The following is a 15,434-nucleotide window of genomic DNA, read 5'->3' on the forward strand; positions in this document are numbered from 1 at the left end:
AACTTAAGGAAAATTTAAGAATTCAATAATGGGGGGTCCGGTCACATAATTCCCCATGGTCCCGATCTGGCTTTCTATACGAAATGACTTTATTCAATATTCACTGTCTGTTTAAGGCACGATTTCAAAACAAGCGATGGTCACTGATCAATTCATAACAAAAACAAAAACGAAACATGAGTGCTGAATCAAACGTGAAACAAAACTAAAACAAAACCCTTGATAGTCACACGAGATCGACTGAAATTAGGGCTTCTGAAGCTATCTAATTTACACATTCGATAAAGTCCTCTGCAATTGATTGAAACCCTCTCTGAGGAGTAACATTCTCACGTTACCAAATCCATGTATGTTGTACCTCCCACCAGGAGGTATACCTCAAGTATAAGAAAAGATCGTTTAGTAGGTTCCACAGAAAACCCTAAAGGAGTGTTACTATATGTGTTTCCTGTCTTGTTTAAGTCTGTAACTATGCAATGCAACTTTCACGAAATCGAAAGCGGTTTATAGTTTTTACAATTATTTAACCCTTTTTGATTGTTCACTACTGAGGGATGGGTTGGGCGGAAGAAGCGGGGTAAGATATAGAGATAGAGAGGGAGAGAATTGGCTTTTGTATTCTCATAGGTACCGCAATCACTCATTCAGAACGTAGAGGCACCCGTTCTGTTTCTTCGAAGGGGGCCGGGGGGGGGGGGAGGGTAACTCTTCGGGGATGGTCGAGAAATTGGCTGCATTTTATGGCTTAAACATAAATAAAAATTAATTAATTCCTATGAAAAAATGGTGAGGTGTGGAGGATGGGGGGGGGGGGTAAAGCGGGATCGACAGGGTAACTAACCTTTGAATGCGCATGGACAACGCAACCGTTAATTAATAACAACATGGAATAAATTAGCAACTTTAAATATACAGATAATTAATTGTTATAGATAATAACGTGGTAAGGTTTAGAATGAAATCAGTCATATTTAGGTGATGGGAGGAATGAAATGTGAGAGTGTGCACTTGTTTTGTATCCTGATCGAGGACTTGAACAAAAGAATTCCAGGTCCTCGGATGTGATTTCTAAAGAATCACCACGTCCTCGAAAGAATTCTATTGTGATGGGGTATTGTTAAGGTTAGGGTACGTGGATTTGAACAATGGAAGAAACAATGGGGTCCTCGGTCTGAATGTAAAACACACCTGTGTGTGTGTGTGTGAGGTGTAAAACGAGGGGAGGATAATATTTGTCGTAACTGACTCAAAAACCTATCACTTGCAAAATTCAATTATTTATAACAGGAGAAATAAATTCTTCTCTTAATATTAAATCTTTCTTCCTCTGGTTGAACTATTGTATGTTGAGCTGAATCTGGAGAAAACCCCTGGAAAGATACCATTGCACGGTTAAACTCATTACAAATGTAAATGAGACCCGTCCTTCAGAGCAAGTAACCAACATACATAACATTGACAAATCAAATATGCACGCACATCAATCATGCAATCTGGATCTTGGACAGAAAAGACATAACATCACAATTCCCCTCCTCCCTCCTCAAACAATTTACATAAATAAAAGATTTCAACAGAGTAATATCGGCCATCATTATTCTTTTTGAGTATTGCAGTTCTCGGTTGACGATCGAATGATTTATTTTGTAATTTTTTTCACCAAACTAAGAGTGTAGTATGTCTGTGTGCGTGTGTATAGTCATGCTAATTCTAACTTTTGGGTAAATAAATGGTATTCTAGCTGTATATATGTATTCATTCTTGATTATCTCGGTTTAACGGTTAAAAAAAATTGAATAAAATATTTCTTTTTTTCTTCTTCTTCTTAAAACAAAAACACAAAAAAACGTGATGACTCCAATTTTTATCAAGATAGGGTTCATTTGTCCTTTAGTTTCAAACTTTAAAGGAACTATATATATGAATCGAAAATCAAATTATTACTATTAATATGTAATGACCACAATGCATGCAGAACTAAGAGAAAAACGTGATATTGACAATTCTTTATGAATTTGTAAAGTTTGTCAACATATCCATATTAGTTTGAAACTAATACGGTTTACATTAGTTACGATCAAGTAATTGCGCATTAGGGCCTTTGCATTGGTATTATTTTTTAAATTAAAACATAAGCTAGAGTTCTTAAACAAGTTTGTTAATTTATTTATCCAAAAATTTCGAGTAGACGCTTAAAACCTATGTGATCTATAGCTAAGGTGGGGTAATTATACAGTCTTTGACTCGTGTTTTATTCTCTATGCATTCATACTAAACAATTCTGATCAAATTTCAATTTCAATTAATTTTTGTATATCCATATATAGGTTTGAGATATAATTTAAAAAAAAAACGCGTATAATTTCAAAAAATAAAATTTAAATAAACAACAGCCAGCCAAAATAGAGCCTGGTTTTACGAAAAACCAAACAGCTTGGTCCACTCGCAACCCCCTGTCCCCTCTAAATTATGACTGTAACCACGTGATCATTACGCTGTCACGTCAAGCGTCTTTTTATTTCAAACTAATTCTTTGTTTTCTCTACCTTAGTATAATAATAATAATGAAAATTATGAAATATTATATCTAAATTATATATTTGCTCATTTATGTCTTGATTTTTTTTTCTCCCTTTTCATTTTCTGCTTCTACAGGTATTACAACAGTCCTCACCATGACAACCATTAGTACCAGTGTGAGGGCGTCCTTACCTCGCATTTCATACATTAAGTCCATTGATATTTACGTGGTAGTCTGTTATGCCTTCGTCTTCTCCGCGCTCGTTGAATATGCATTAGTCAACTTTCACTACTGGTCAAAACAGAAGCAAAAAGCACTCGAGGCCACCAAGGACACAGATAACTCCAAGAAATATACGGACGATAAGCTAGATGATGTAAGTACTGTTAATGGTCATCAGTATTGGCCCACAAATATGCTAGATAAATAATCCAATACAAATGGTCACTTATACTCAGATTTAAAAAAAAAAAAACACTTTTTTATTATTACTCTCAAAGCATCTCGCCTCACTTGCGATATGTTTAAGTGCCTACTTAATTAAAACGTCCTCTATGTCTGAAAAATGTAGAAGGATCGGAGCCTCTCGGTAAATAAACTTTTGAAAACTTCTAGCAATTTTTAGGGGCTAAAATTTGGGGGCCAATACTAATTTCCCTTTTAAACGATTATCGTACACTGAATATTAGTTATTGAAACATTAGAGTCCAAGACAATAGAAAATAAAAAATAATGATTGTAAGTATGGTTTAACGGTTTCTACAGCTATTCCGGCTTTCATGGTATTCACATTTAAAAAATACGCCAATTCTCAGTGTGGTATACTCCTTTAAGGCTAAACTGGTAATAACGTCAGGCGGAAAATGTCGTCACATGACATATTGGACCTCATTGCCAGTAAACCGCACCTGTTTATGGGGATAGCAAAACATGACGTTCTGCCTGAAAATTGGACTTACTATAGTAACAATTGAGTGATTGTGGCTGTGGTGTAGGGGTGAGGAGGGTGCGTTGGGGGGGGGGGATTACACGGTTAAGTAATTTTGTTAGGTTAATCACCACTATACCTTAGTTTAAATTCTTGGTTAATTTGTACCACATCACGTACAGTGCTATCACGTGATAAAAGTCCTGATTCACGAAGATCTAATCTAAGAACAGAGCCAGTCTCTGCTGTTTTTTTCTTTCATCGGACATTAAGCTCAAAGGGACATAAGACGACACATAGGGTGTAACACCTTGAATCCCTTCCGAAATGAATGGTTCTGCTCCACTTATCTTGATACATTACTTTAAAAATCTCTCTACTCTGGTTATGACACCTGGGCATGTATAATGGAGTGTCCCTAAGGAGTAAACACACACACACATACACGCATTCTCTAAAATACTTCCCCGAAGCAATAGATTTAAGATGTTGGCATGTGTTAGAAGTGAAATAAGGATATACATTAGAGAGAGAGAAAGAGCAAAAAGCCAGGGTTTTACCTCTCTTCACTGCGTTCTTCGTACGTTGTCTCTTATAACATCATTATATGACGAACATCTTATCTCCCATTAGACCATTGCTCGATAGAACTATATACCAGCTCCCATTTATCTGTATGTATACTCTTTACCCAAACTAAGGCTTCCGTCTCTCTGTTGTTCTATTTCTGAAATTAAACTTGTGTTCTTTTAACTTTGTAACGATTTGCCTCAGTATAACAGATCCAGTCAAGATAACATTTAACGCAAACAGGTTTCCTTTGTTTTGCTTTCGTTGATAAACAGTTTGATAGCAGGTTTTTTTTATTAGGCTTTTTTTTTTTTTTTTTTTGCTTTCCAGTTTGAAAATTATTTTGGTAGAATCACTGAGAGAAAAGGCAAAGCAGAAGTTACATACTCGGGCCTTTAAGTAGATTAGTATACATTAGCAGTTTGTTCAAAACATTTTTATTGGGGGCGGGTGGAGGGGGTTCTCTTTCAACTGCACTTTCTCTAAAGGTCAGAGATGTTTTAGGATAGCAAACACCTGAAAGAGATTTATATAACTTGATGCATTTATTTGTTTTATTGGTAGCTTGATGAAACATTTTCAGTGTGTCATCCAACTTACGTTTGCTGAAATATGTTTACATCACGATAAATATATTTTATTCATGAGTTTCCATATTAAACGATATTACTTGACATTCAAAAAAAAGAGAGTTTAATTTGAAGACAAAAACAAAGATCTGACGAATCATTGACGCTAAAATCGTACATCTTGGTAGCAACTTGTTTCTTGCTTCAAGATTTGCCAAATGACTATCAGTAATAATTTTGTTGTTAGGAAAAAAGGTGTGTAATCTTCACAATATAGCCTATACTAATGAATGACATTACTAAAGGCATTTGTATAATGAATTGCAATGGGAAAGCTGTTTGAGAGAAATTGAGAAGAGTTTAATGTCCTACATCATTCATTTATTTATATACTCCAAGAAAAAACACAAAAAACCAAAGAGTTTGCACTCCTTTCTTCATATTTCAGTACAACAGACAGGTTGCTCTTAGACTTGCTCAAGTCGATGAGTTGGAAGCTGATTCCGATACTACGCCGTGGAGAGAAGAGATTAGTTTACGAAGACTGAACGGTCCAACTCCAGAGCCGCCTAGTTATGCAAGTACAGTCACGCCCTCACCTGTACGATACAGAACCACCAGTTTGAAGTACAAACAGAGGACTTGGTCCAACGGCAGATCGAGAAGGGTAAATAGAGGGCGCAAGAAGAAAATCAGATTATTCCTTTCAAGAATGACCGATGTCGACACTATAGACAGGTGTGCGAGGTTTCTCTTCCCGACCAGTTTCGTCATATTCAATATTGTCTACTGGTCTAGCTATTTGACGAAACTTTACAATGAGTGATATATATATATATATGAATATTGGCGTTTTTGTGCAGAAATGATACCTCCGTGGACTTTGTGGATTTCTACGCATGCCCAGTCTTGGCTTCCAAGGATGTCTCTTACAGATGCGTGTGGTCTATATGTACGGTAACACATACGAAACGCATTTTTTGTTTACTACTGAGAAAGAAAAAAATGGGCTTACTATAGCACAAAGGTAAAACAAATAAAGGAGAAAAGATGGCCCAGACGCAGAACAGGATGAAACGCACCTCAATTAGCGCAATGATTCTTGGAGGATGACGAATTGGTCGAGAATAGGAGGGGTTTAGGTAGGTGGCGCTGCAAACAAAAAAACAACAACAGCGATGTGACAGACGCTCCGAATGTGATCAGACATATATTTATGTATCTTTTTAAGCATATAGTACCTCTTGCAGTTGACAGTAATAGTTATCCATTTGGGTTTTTTTTTTCTTTGTAATGGTATCTTGCGGTGTTTCAAAATTAGAAATATTTATAGAAATTGTTCCGTTGAAGCAGAGAATGTCTCGACTAATCTACATATAATCGTGTCTAAGGACTAACAGAAGAAGGTCCTGCAAGAAAACTGTAATAAGCCAGTTTTGAATAATCATCTCTTATCGTTGAAATATATTTACTCCATCTATAGCGTTGTCTTGTTACACTATGACCGTATATAAATGAAGGGTTGCTTGCATTTTTCTTGCGAATTTTCATTAGCTGAATATTACTCGATTTTGGTAAACATTTTCAAGAAAATCACTAATTGAGTTTCCTGTATCCAACAGGCTTAATTTAAGTGGCAAATATAGAAAATGAGTTGATCTTTCTTTAGGGTGGGGTGGGTCGGGGGAGGGGAGTGAGGGATTTGTAAACGAACATCAGTTTGCTTACGTTACAAAAACAAAATACTTAAGAATAGGCAGGATGACTCCAATTTTCATTACAATCCAGAACTCACAACAACAACAAGAACAAGAATCCTGCCCGGCTATGCAAAAACATGTCAACCTCCTATTCCAATTCAGTGTACCCAAACAGTAAAGCATTTGGCGAAAAAGATTTTCACTTTATCCCAAATTATGAGCAAATTATTCCATTTGAGATGACTTGGGAGAAGAAGAAAAAATGAAATCCCCCCGGCCACCCAGAAGCCTTTGTTTGGTATTTTTGGCTTGATGTGCCTTCCAAAGAAGTTTTCAAACTCCGAATAATTTCATTACAGGTTTTTTTACTCTTGCACACCGCCCTCGGTTATGAAAATAACACGCCTAATCAGAAATATAAAACCCACATACAACAATTCAAGCCTTCACTCAATGATGCCGTATAGGCCGCAGCACCTCACTAACAAATATCGACAGAGAGACCAAATAACTCATGAAATAGATCTCCATGCACTAACATCATTTGATCAATAAGGGCACGTGCGTCATCTGTAGCCAAAACTATGCCACTCGCCCATCATCATACAGTGTTTGTACGATTTCGTAACCAGGTTTTCTAGTTCAGATGCCAGCTGTGTGCAGTGAACTGATCTATGTCGTAACTCGAAAGCATGCAAATACCATTCTAGTCCTAACAATGAGATTGTCTATTTTTTCTTTTCTTGTTCGGGGGTCTCACAATAATACATTATTGGAGATGTTTAAGACAGCTCTGTTCGTAGTGATTAGATCGGTTGACACAGGCCTCAAGCCTTATCAAGGTGAGTTAATGCAGTTTAGTGTATAGCCTAACGTTAGGCCTAGCCTATTCCTTGTCATGAGACAGTTGGAGGTTATTGATAAACGACAGAACTATTTGATAGTTTGAACAAAGTTGAAAAGTGTGGTATCATGTTGAAAAGGTTTCTTCAATTATTGGAAGAGTAATAGCTGTAAACATTTGAAAAATATCAAAAAAACAAAAATGGCGGCCAAATTTGCCCATAATTAGCATAAAAATAGCATAGAAGCTGGACATTTTGGAATCCAAAGTTACGCACCTTGCTATCAATATAAATGTTTATTACAAATAATACCCCTAAATGCCCCAAAGAATGTTATGAATACTCCCCACCCCGTAAACCCCTAACCCCATTGCCATAAGGGATGTAATATTTTCGTACTTGGTACAGTTACTAACAATGCTTCTCTTTGTCCAAAGTTAAATAACAATGCTTCTCTTGTCAAACCTTATAACTTTGATGCAGGAGCAAATACGAATAGTTTACATTTCAAAACACTATGATTTTTTCTCAACTTTCCTGATCATTTTTTATTCCGATTTCGTGCAACAAATACCTTATATTTGCAACCAGTTCTAGATTATTGCAGCTTTTGGTTAACTATTTCTACATCTGAATTTACTGTAGTATACATCCCATAAACAACCCAGAAAAAGGTCATTTAAATAGTAACGTCTAGACAGATATGATTCAGTCTTTGGTACCAAAAAAAAAAAGAGTTTGAAAATGCAATATATCAAACATAATGGGAAAACAACCCAAAATAATGGGAAGATTGAAATTGATTTAAAAGTGTTCATTTGATTTTTTTTACACATTTTGTTGAAATATTTTTCTTAGTCGTAGGGTGTCCTTTACCTGAAGAAAAAAGAGAGAGTAATAATGGGTCAAAGGTTAAGATGTTTCACTTTTGCAGTTAACTTTCAAGTTCCGTTTTGAAAAAAAAAAAACTAGCTGAATGTTTACATTTTATGTATAGCTCTCTAGAAAGTCTTTCTTAAGCACCTGTTTTAACCTTTTCTTACTTCCGTTGAAAAAGCTGTGTTTATAAATTATGTGATCTTGTCTGTGTAAATCCTGTTGTGCTGGAATTATTTTTAGCTAGTTTTTTTTTTTTTTTTTTGGGGGGGGGGGTTTGCTTCGCAATTTTGCAACTTGAGAAGCAACAAGAAGAATATTTAAAACCAGGTTTACTTTACAAATATTTACATACACCGTTCACAGCAGTTCAAAGTTCGTTTAGTTATCAAACCGACTCATTTCATATCCCATGCAAGAAAACTAGTCTCAAATTTGCGTCAATTCAATTACAGAGAATGAAGAGACAAAACCATGTGATTGTATGTTAGTTTATCATTACACTTTTGTTGAGGGTACTCTAAAAGGAAAATAACACACACCCTAAAGCTGGGGTGGGCAACCTTCGGCCCGCGGGCCACATGCGGCCCGCCAGTGAATTTTTGCGGCCCGTAAGATGTCTCAAGAGACATCATCACAAAAACGAGCTAGCTGTTTAGAATTTATCGGCACTAATGATGCTGTCAGGTAGGCCTATTATCCCCATTAATTATCAACTGTACTGTATTGACATTATGTTTTTGTGAATACAGATTAAGTACACACACCTATTACTTGAAAGTCCTAGGAATCAAAGGTTTGAAATCAACAGCAGGTCGTTGATTAGGTGCGGCCCAGTCAATTTTCCACTCCTTATATCTGGCCCATTCATTTAAAATGGTTGCCCACCCCTGGTCTAAGTTATCAATGTTTTGGCCTATATAACATGCATGGATATATCGATCCTTTTGATATTTATGCGCATAACTTATACAAACACACAGACGTGTTAAATTTACCTTGACTTGTTTCATGCAACGTATTTTGATAAAATGGATCGCTGACTTAAATTGACAGTTTTGCAACTTTTAAACTTCAAAGGCTGCTTGATATTTTCTTAGTCCTATTTTACTCTTAACCGTCAGTTGCATATAGGGACATGATAGTCATATAAATTATTCAAATGAATTGACAACAACAAAATATTATATTAATATGATAATATATGCATGGGTTTTAATGAATAACCATCACTTATATCTATTGATAATCGACTGGTTATGATAGGGCTATATATACTTGTCTATATACTTGATCATACTTGGCATATTTGGATAAAATGTTCGTGTCTAACTCCGCCCCAAAGAGGTGTACCTGTCATTTCCATGCAAGTAAATTGATACCCTTTTGAGCCACTCCCACCCCCCCCCCCCCACCATCCATCCCATTACAATATAATATTAGGAACAAAACAAACCATACGAGAGCTGTCAAACGGAGTGTGTATACTAGCGCTTTTTTTTTACTCTTCAAGCAAGCTTTCAACTAGAGGAAGTTTTTCTGCTCATGGTTGGTCATATGCTGTTATATTTCATGTTCCGAATAGGTATAAGAATTGAAAATGGACAGGAGGTACTTTAGCGACATGTAAGATTAAGTCAAATGTGTACTAATGTATTCTCTGTTATAGCGTCTTCCTTTGTAATAATGCTGTTAAGCGATGAAAGTATAAGAAACGTAATGAAAAGCGACAATGAGGAATGTTTTCATGTTGTTTGGGGAATATTGTACTGACTAGAATTGTCATTGGTCTACTCATACTAGTGGGTAAGGTGTAGTTACCTTATCGTAGGTAGAATCATAGGTGGGTAACTAAACTTTGAACCAAAGCAAACTTGCTACCCTGCAAGGTAACATAGGGTTACTCATTATCATTGAACAATTGAAATAGCTTCTAAGAGGTAATAAAGGTCAAATGATTCGAATCATATATAGTTGAATGTCAAAATGTTTTATTTAGCAGTAAAGCACTGACTTACTTTCCATACACTAGTAATACCTTTACTAGTAATTACCATACGTATACTAATAGTAGTATAGGTGCAAAACCTCCCTGTTAATACTAGTCTTACCATCAATATGAGGTATTATAGGTAACTAAACTAATTTTTGCAGGAACACAAAACATGATTGGATAAATTTGGTTCTATTCGATCCTATGGCAGTTGAAAGTTAATTAATTTATTCATTTGGTCGGAACTTTTCTTCTGTCTCCCATCAAGGTCTGCATATTTTCTTTTTTCTAATATTTTAGAATAGAATTTTAGAAAATATTTTAGAAAAGAATAACTATGTAAACAGTTGTATAGGAGATTGTTACAGCTATTGTGCAGCTAACGAAGCAGGTTACCTCACTATACATTTATATAACAGCAGAGCAAATCTGCGAATCTGTAACAAAATATGTAACTCTGAGAGTTCTACAACACGTAGCGTGGGCGTCTTTCTTTCTTGAGAGAGGGGAGAGGGTAAGAGGAGAGAGTCGGGTGAAGAAGGAAAGGGGCGGGGGGGGGGGGGGGAGGCAATGGTCAGAGAAGGAATATCTTATTAGCATTACCAAATGGTCTACATTAGGTGAATGTATTGCTATGACGTGAGACAAATTTATGTTTGAATTGTATAGCAGATTAAAACAAAACGTGTGCAATTTATGTTACATCTGTCACAAGAGATATTACATTACAGAATGGAACAGGAAGTATTTAAGGAAAATAATATAGTGAAAAATGATAAATACCATTTATTTTATTTGCTATATCCCATAATTCTTTGCGACTTACGTACAGTGACTTAGTTCTCATAAATATCAGAGTTATTTAAGCAAAATTAAAACAAAATTGTGGCATCATGTTACCGTCTTTCAAAGAGATCATAGGTTTACGGGAAACAAAAACCGAGAAAATTGGTAGAATATTGAATAAAATGTTGTGGAGCGGCATATCATGGATATCGTATATAGCAGGGTTCAATATAGGCCAACATGCACTAGTCAATGCTATTATTTGTATATGAAGAGTAGCCATATATTTATATATACGCAATAAGATAACCATGTATGTAAGAGATTTGATTGGTAATTAAGTGTTGAAAGTGATTAATCAACTGCTTAAGGTATTTTTTCCCTTGTAACTTCATAGGCCTATACTGTTTCTATACGTCACCACACAAATTTTCAGCTGGCTTCACTTTGCTAAAAAATGTGTCATACACATTATTACGCTTCTTACCAAATTATGTATCTGTAATAATGTTAGCAATAAAATGACCAGGCGCGGAATCCAGGGAGTCACGTTGAGGGTGTACGCTTATCCTTATTAGACTTCTAAACACTTAAAATCAAAAGGAGTTTATTTGCTCCACATTTTGATTCGATCTACTTATACAACTGATTAATATTCTTAGTATAGTATATCTTAGAATGCATATGACAATTGCATATGCACATGACAATTTTTTTCTCTCTGGATAATGACTCCGACACCCTCTATATGGGAATTGGCTTCAACGACCCCAACGTCACATCTCTTTCTCGATAAAATCCTGGATCCTGCCCCCCTCCTACCTCCCCTGTTGATTTCAAAACGGTTTTATTCTCACTTTGTAACGCCGTCCAGTGGTCTGGTGGAATTTTATGGTGTTCAGTCTTCTACTTGCATTTTGTTAAAATATATGAAACAACCTTCGCAGAACGTTCTATGCAAATGGTAACTTTAGTCAGTACAGGTAAAATTTATGACACTAACTGCGTTTTCAACTTTTCAAACTGTTTGCTTACTAGTACGGAATAATAATTTGGGTTGCAAATTGTTGGCAATGGCTTTTATGGTTTTTTACTTTCCAAATGTATATTTAACAGTTTGGGGTGTTCGCAAATAGACTTGCATGCATTAATGTATCTATTATGGAATTAGATAAACGCGTAAAGAGAAATAATAATCATCATCATAAAAAACAAAAACAAAAAACAATTCCATTCAGATGTTAATAAGATCTCATTGTTAAAATAGATTCATAGTTTCGATTGTAATAAAATGGTTTACCTTTGACCCCAGTTCTCAGATGTCGACCTTTCTGTGTTGACGCAGAGCTTATTAACTTGAAATGCAAAAAGTAAAAAATGTTGTAAAGTGACTTGAAAACCACAAAAAAAAAACATTCCTGAAATATCATTTTCGCCCACGAGTACATGAAAATAGCGTTTTTCCGAGCGTTTCAAGAACTGTCAAATATCATACTAAATGATCTTCAGAGACAGGAATGAGAGATAAGGAGAGAGTGTTTATTAGGAAGCTTGGGCGGTGGTGAGGGCGTGGGAGGGCAGGGGAAGATGAATGGGAGCATTGGGAATGATACATGAGGAAAAAGCTGCTTGTTTCAATTCTCCAATGCAGGACTTTTTATTTTAAGTTTTGCTTCAAACCTAGAGAGTAATGATCTTCACACTGAAACAGTATTGTCTCAAAATATCCTAGAATAAATCTAAGTGGTCACCGATGGTACAAATTTGATCACATACCTTTTAATGCCAGCTATATATATATATAATAAGATTGTGAGACATTTAATTATCTTATTTTGAGATATTAACTTTGTTGTTGGTGAATGAACGAAAGCGTACATATGCATACAGGAAAGAATCATTATCGAATACACGACACGTTAACAATTTGAGGGCGACACATGAGGGCAAAATAAGCATAGTTTAAGCTATAGCCCCTGTGACAACAGTTATATACATATGCTTATACTAGTTAGCACTGTTTCTTCTGCGCTTGATCACCAGTTTGACTATTATGCAAAAATATGATTGAAATTCATTATTTAATTATTAATTTCGCTCTATCAGTTTGCCCCACTCAAACAAAAGGGAGTAATTTTTATTTAAATATGACAATTTGTCACCCAGACAATAAATAATGTGTTGTTACCAATAAATGTATTAAACGCCTATAATAGTGTACTGGTCCAAGCGCGCACAATATTTCTTGATTGATATTTTTCAAATGCAGTAGATAAGTTAATAGTCTGGATTATTATGGGATATCAGTATGTTCAACGCAAAATGCAGTTTTATTGTTAAAGAAATTTAAATCTGTCAAAGGTCATGTTATTATTTGACGTCACAAATTTTGTCAAGAAACTGTTCCTTACGATAGGAGGCATCTATGTTATAGCGTATCGCTATATATGTTCGAAATCAGATTCTTCACAATTTTAAGGGGACGACTGAATCATGTATTAAAATTTCGGTTAATTCGCCCACATTTTCTAATAACATTCTACTATTTTCTTGATTTATTAAGTTATTATTAAAATCATTTCTCGCCGATCATTTTTTATTTAACCTTTAAGAAATGGAATCATGGTTCGTTGTATTATGCATTGTTTGGCAGCGTACACGGTGTGTGTACTTAAATGAGTCACAAACCCAAACATCATTATTTAGTCTGTGTGATAGGCATGAAGATCATGAACAAATCCCCCCTCCCTCACGCCCTCCACCACCCCCCAAACAGCTTAGAAAAATACAATTCCTTTTTGGGAGATATTACAAATTTAATGATCCTCAAGTTATCACACAAATCTAAAATATGACGTCATCGAGCCACATGTGCTTATTATAACATATGATGTATTTATTTTTTAACAATGTTTAATTTCTGTAAATGGAGATGGGATTCTAAAAATGACTGAATCTAAAATACTGCGATACTTAACATAACCTAATGCTGGTAGTGGTTTCCCAATAATTGCCAACACTGAGAAATAGATAGATTGAGCAAAGTATCACATCCTAGTGGTACTACGATATCACAGATTGACAAAATGAGGACTCCCAGATGTGAACTTTGATTTGAAATAAGGAAACCTCCCCCCAAACCGGAGTAAGGTTTTCTTAGCTGTTTGGGCGGGGGTAGGGGGGGGGGGGGCGTTGCACCTCACAAAGATATTTGTCATCTAAGCTAAATATGATGGTTTGGGCTTGTGTCTCCTCGTAAGGTTATCCGTATTGCTTGTCACGTGTTACAGAAATTCAAATAAAGGTCAAACCATGCTTTTTTTTACGGACACCCGGAAACATCCGAAAATGTTTCTTAGTGGTCGATTCAATTTAATTGCCTAATTTACCCTCTTAATCTTAGAGGATAATTTCGGTAGATTAAAACGGCCCACGGCAAAAGACTTTTTTGTTGTTGTAACCATTTAGTTCCTTTTCGTGGAAGCAATACCTATGACCTATTAAGTTAGAAAGGTTAAGTTTCCTGTACATTTGTTTTTAGTTAATAACGTATGTAAATAAGAATTGAGATGACATTCTAATGAAAGTATATAGAGGGGTGGAAGGAGGGTTAAATTAGGAAGTTTGTTCGCAAATTTTATACTATGTAAATTTTATGTGTAAAACAATAATGTTATTCGGAAATGTCAATTTTAAAATGATAAGAACGATGATGCAATACAATTTCAATATCCAAATATTATTTTGCTTTCATTTCGAGACTCGGTAGTACACCCAGGGAAGACTAGGGTCGTGATACTGATAGGGGGGTGGGAGGGGGTGATGGTGGAAGGGGTGTGTGGCTGAGTGGTTGGGTAAGAGGATGGGGCAGACGAAGAAAAAAGAAAAAAGCAAAGATTATGTTTCGATTTACAGAATTTATCCTTTACGTATTAAGAAGAAAAAAACATTAAATCAACTCCCATTTGAAAGGGAAAACTCAAATTAGAGTGGGAAACAAAGTATTTGCTTATGAAAGGATTCTTGATTTTTCTTTTAGTCTAGGTCATTAATAATAAAGAAGAAAAAAAACAAAGCAATCGACAATAACCTAACCCCCCCCCCCCTCCTACAACTAAACCACATGCATACATACGAAAGATACCACAAACATAGGTTGTTGTACCTGGCAGACAGAAACCCAAGACAAAAAAATGAAGTCCCTCTCCTTAATTTGCATAAATGAGTTGTCAAACACTATCACGGTATATGTCGTTTTGTTCTAGCCATGCGTTATTATTTAGTTTCACTAAACAAACCGCCTACAAAATACTTTTACGAACGATAGTCAATTATTTTAGCAGGAGAACCGATTTTTCGTTCATTGTTCAAGTAACTTAAGGAAGAAATTATTGTCTGTCTCGAGATAATTTTCAACAGTCGATGGTTCTTAAAAAAAATGATTTTTAAATCCTCAAAAGAATACTCATAGTTTTCTTCAATCAACGATCGAGCGTTAATTTTCAAATACGTGAAGAAGTATATACTCCACACGCACAGGAAATTCTTTTGAATTGACGTCTGAGGACTTTCTTTGTTTAAGTCATCAGTCACAATACAAAACAATGGCACACACTACACACACACACATACACGCTACCGTCGAC

The 15,434-nt window shown here is 35.6% G+C and overlaps 1 protein-coding gene and 1 long non-coding RNA gene across 3 annotated transcripts in view; both read left to right on the forward strand.

The window, feature by feature from the left end:
* Positions 1–6,239, forward strand: part of LOC139979939 (gamma-aminobutyric acid receptor subunit beta-2-like) — a 54,064-nt gene extending 47,825 nt beyond the window's left edge. The window contains exons 8-9 of the mRNA XM_071991196.1: positions 2,656–2,897; positions 5,037–6,239. Coding sequence (XP_071847297.1) covers positions 2,656–2,897; positions 5,037–5,414 — 620 coding nt within the window. The 3' untranslated portion in view covers positions 5,415–6,239. The remainder of the gene's footprint in view (positions 1–2,655; positions 2,898–5,036) is intronic.
* A 54-nt stretch (positions 6,240–6,293) lies between these two features.
* LOC139979947 (uncharacterized) overlaps positions 6,294–15,434 on the forward strand; it is a 111,842-nt gene continuing 102,701 nt past the window's right edge. For both annotated transcript variants that reach the window (XR_011797408.1, XR_011797409.1), the window contains exon 1: positions 6,294–7,130. This is a non-coding gene — a long non-coding RNA (uncharacterized lncRNA). The remainder of the gene's footprint in view (positions 7,131–15,434) is intronic.

This window comes from Apostichopus japonicus, chromosome 14 (assembly GCF_037975245.1).
Source record: "Apostichopus japonicus isolate 1M-3 chromosome 14, ASM3797524v1, whole genome shotgun sequence".
Classification (NCBI taxonomy): Eukaryota; Metazoa; Echinodermata; class Holothuroidea; order Aspidochirotida; family Stichopodidae; genus Apostichopus; species Apostichopus japonicus.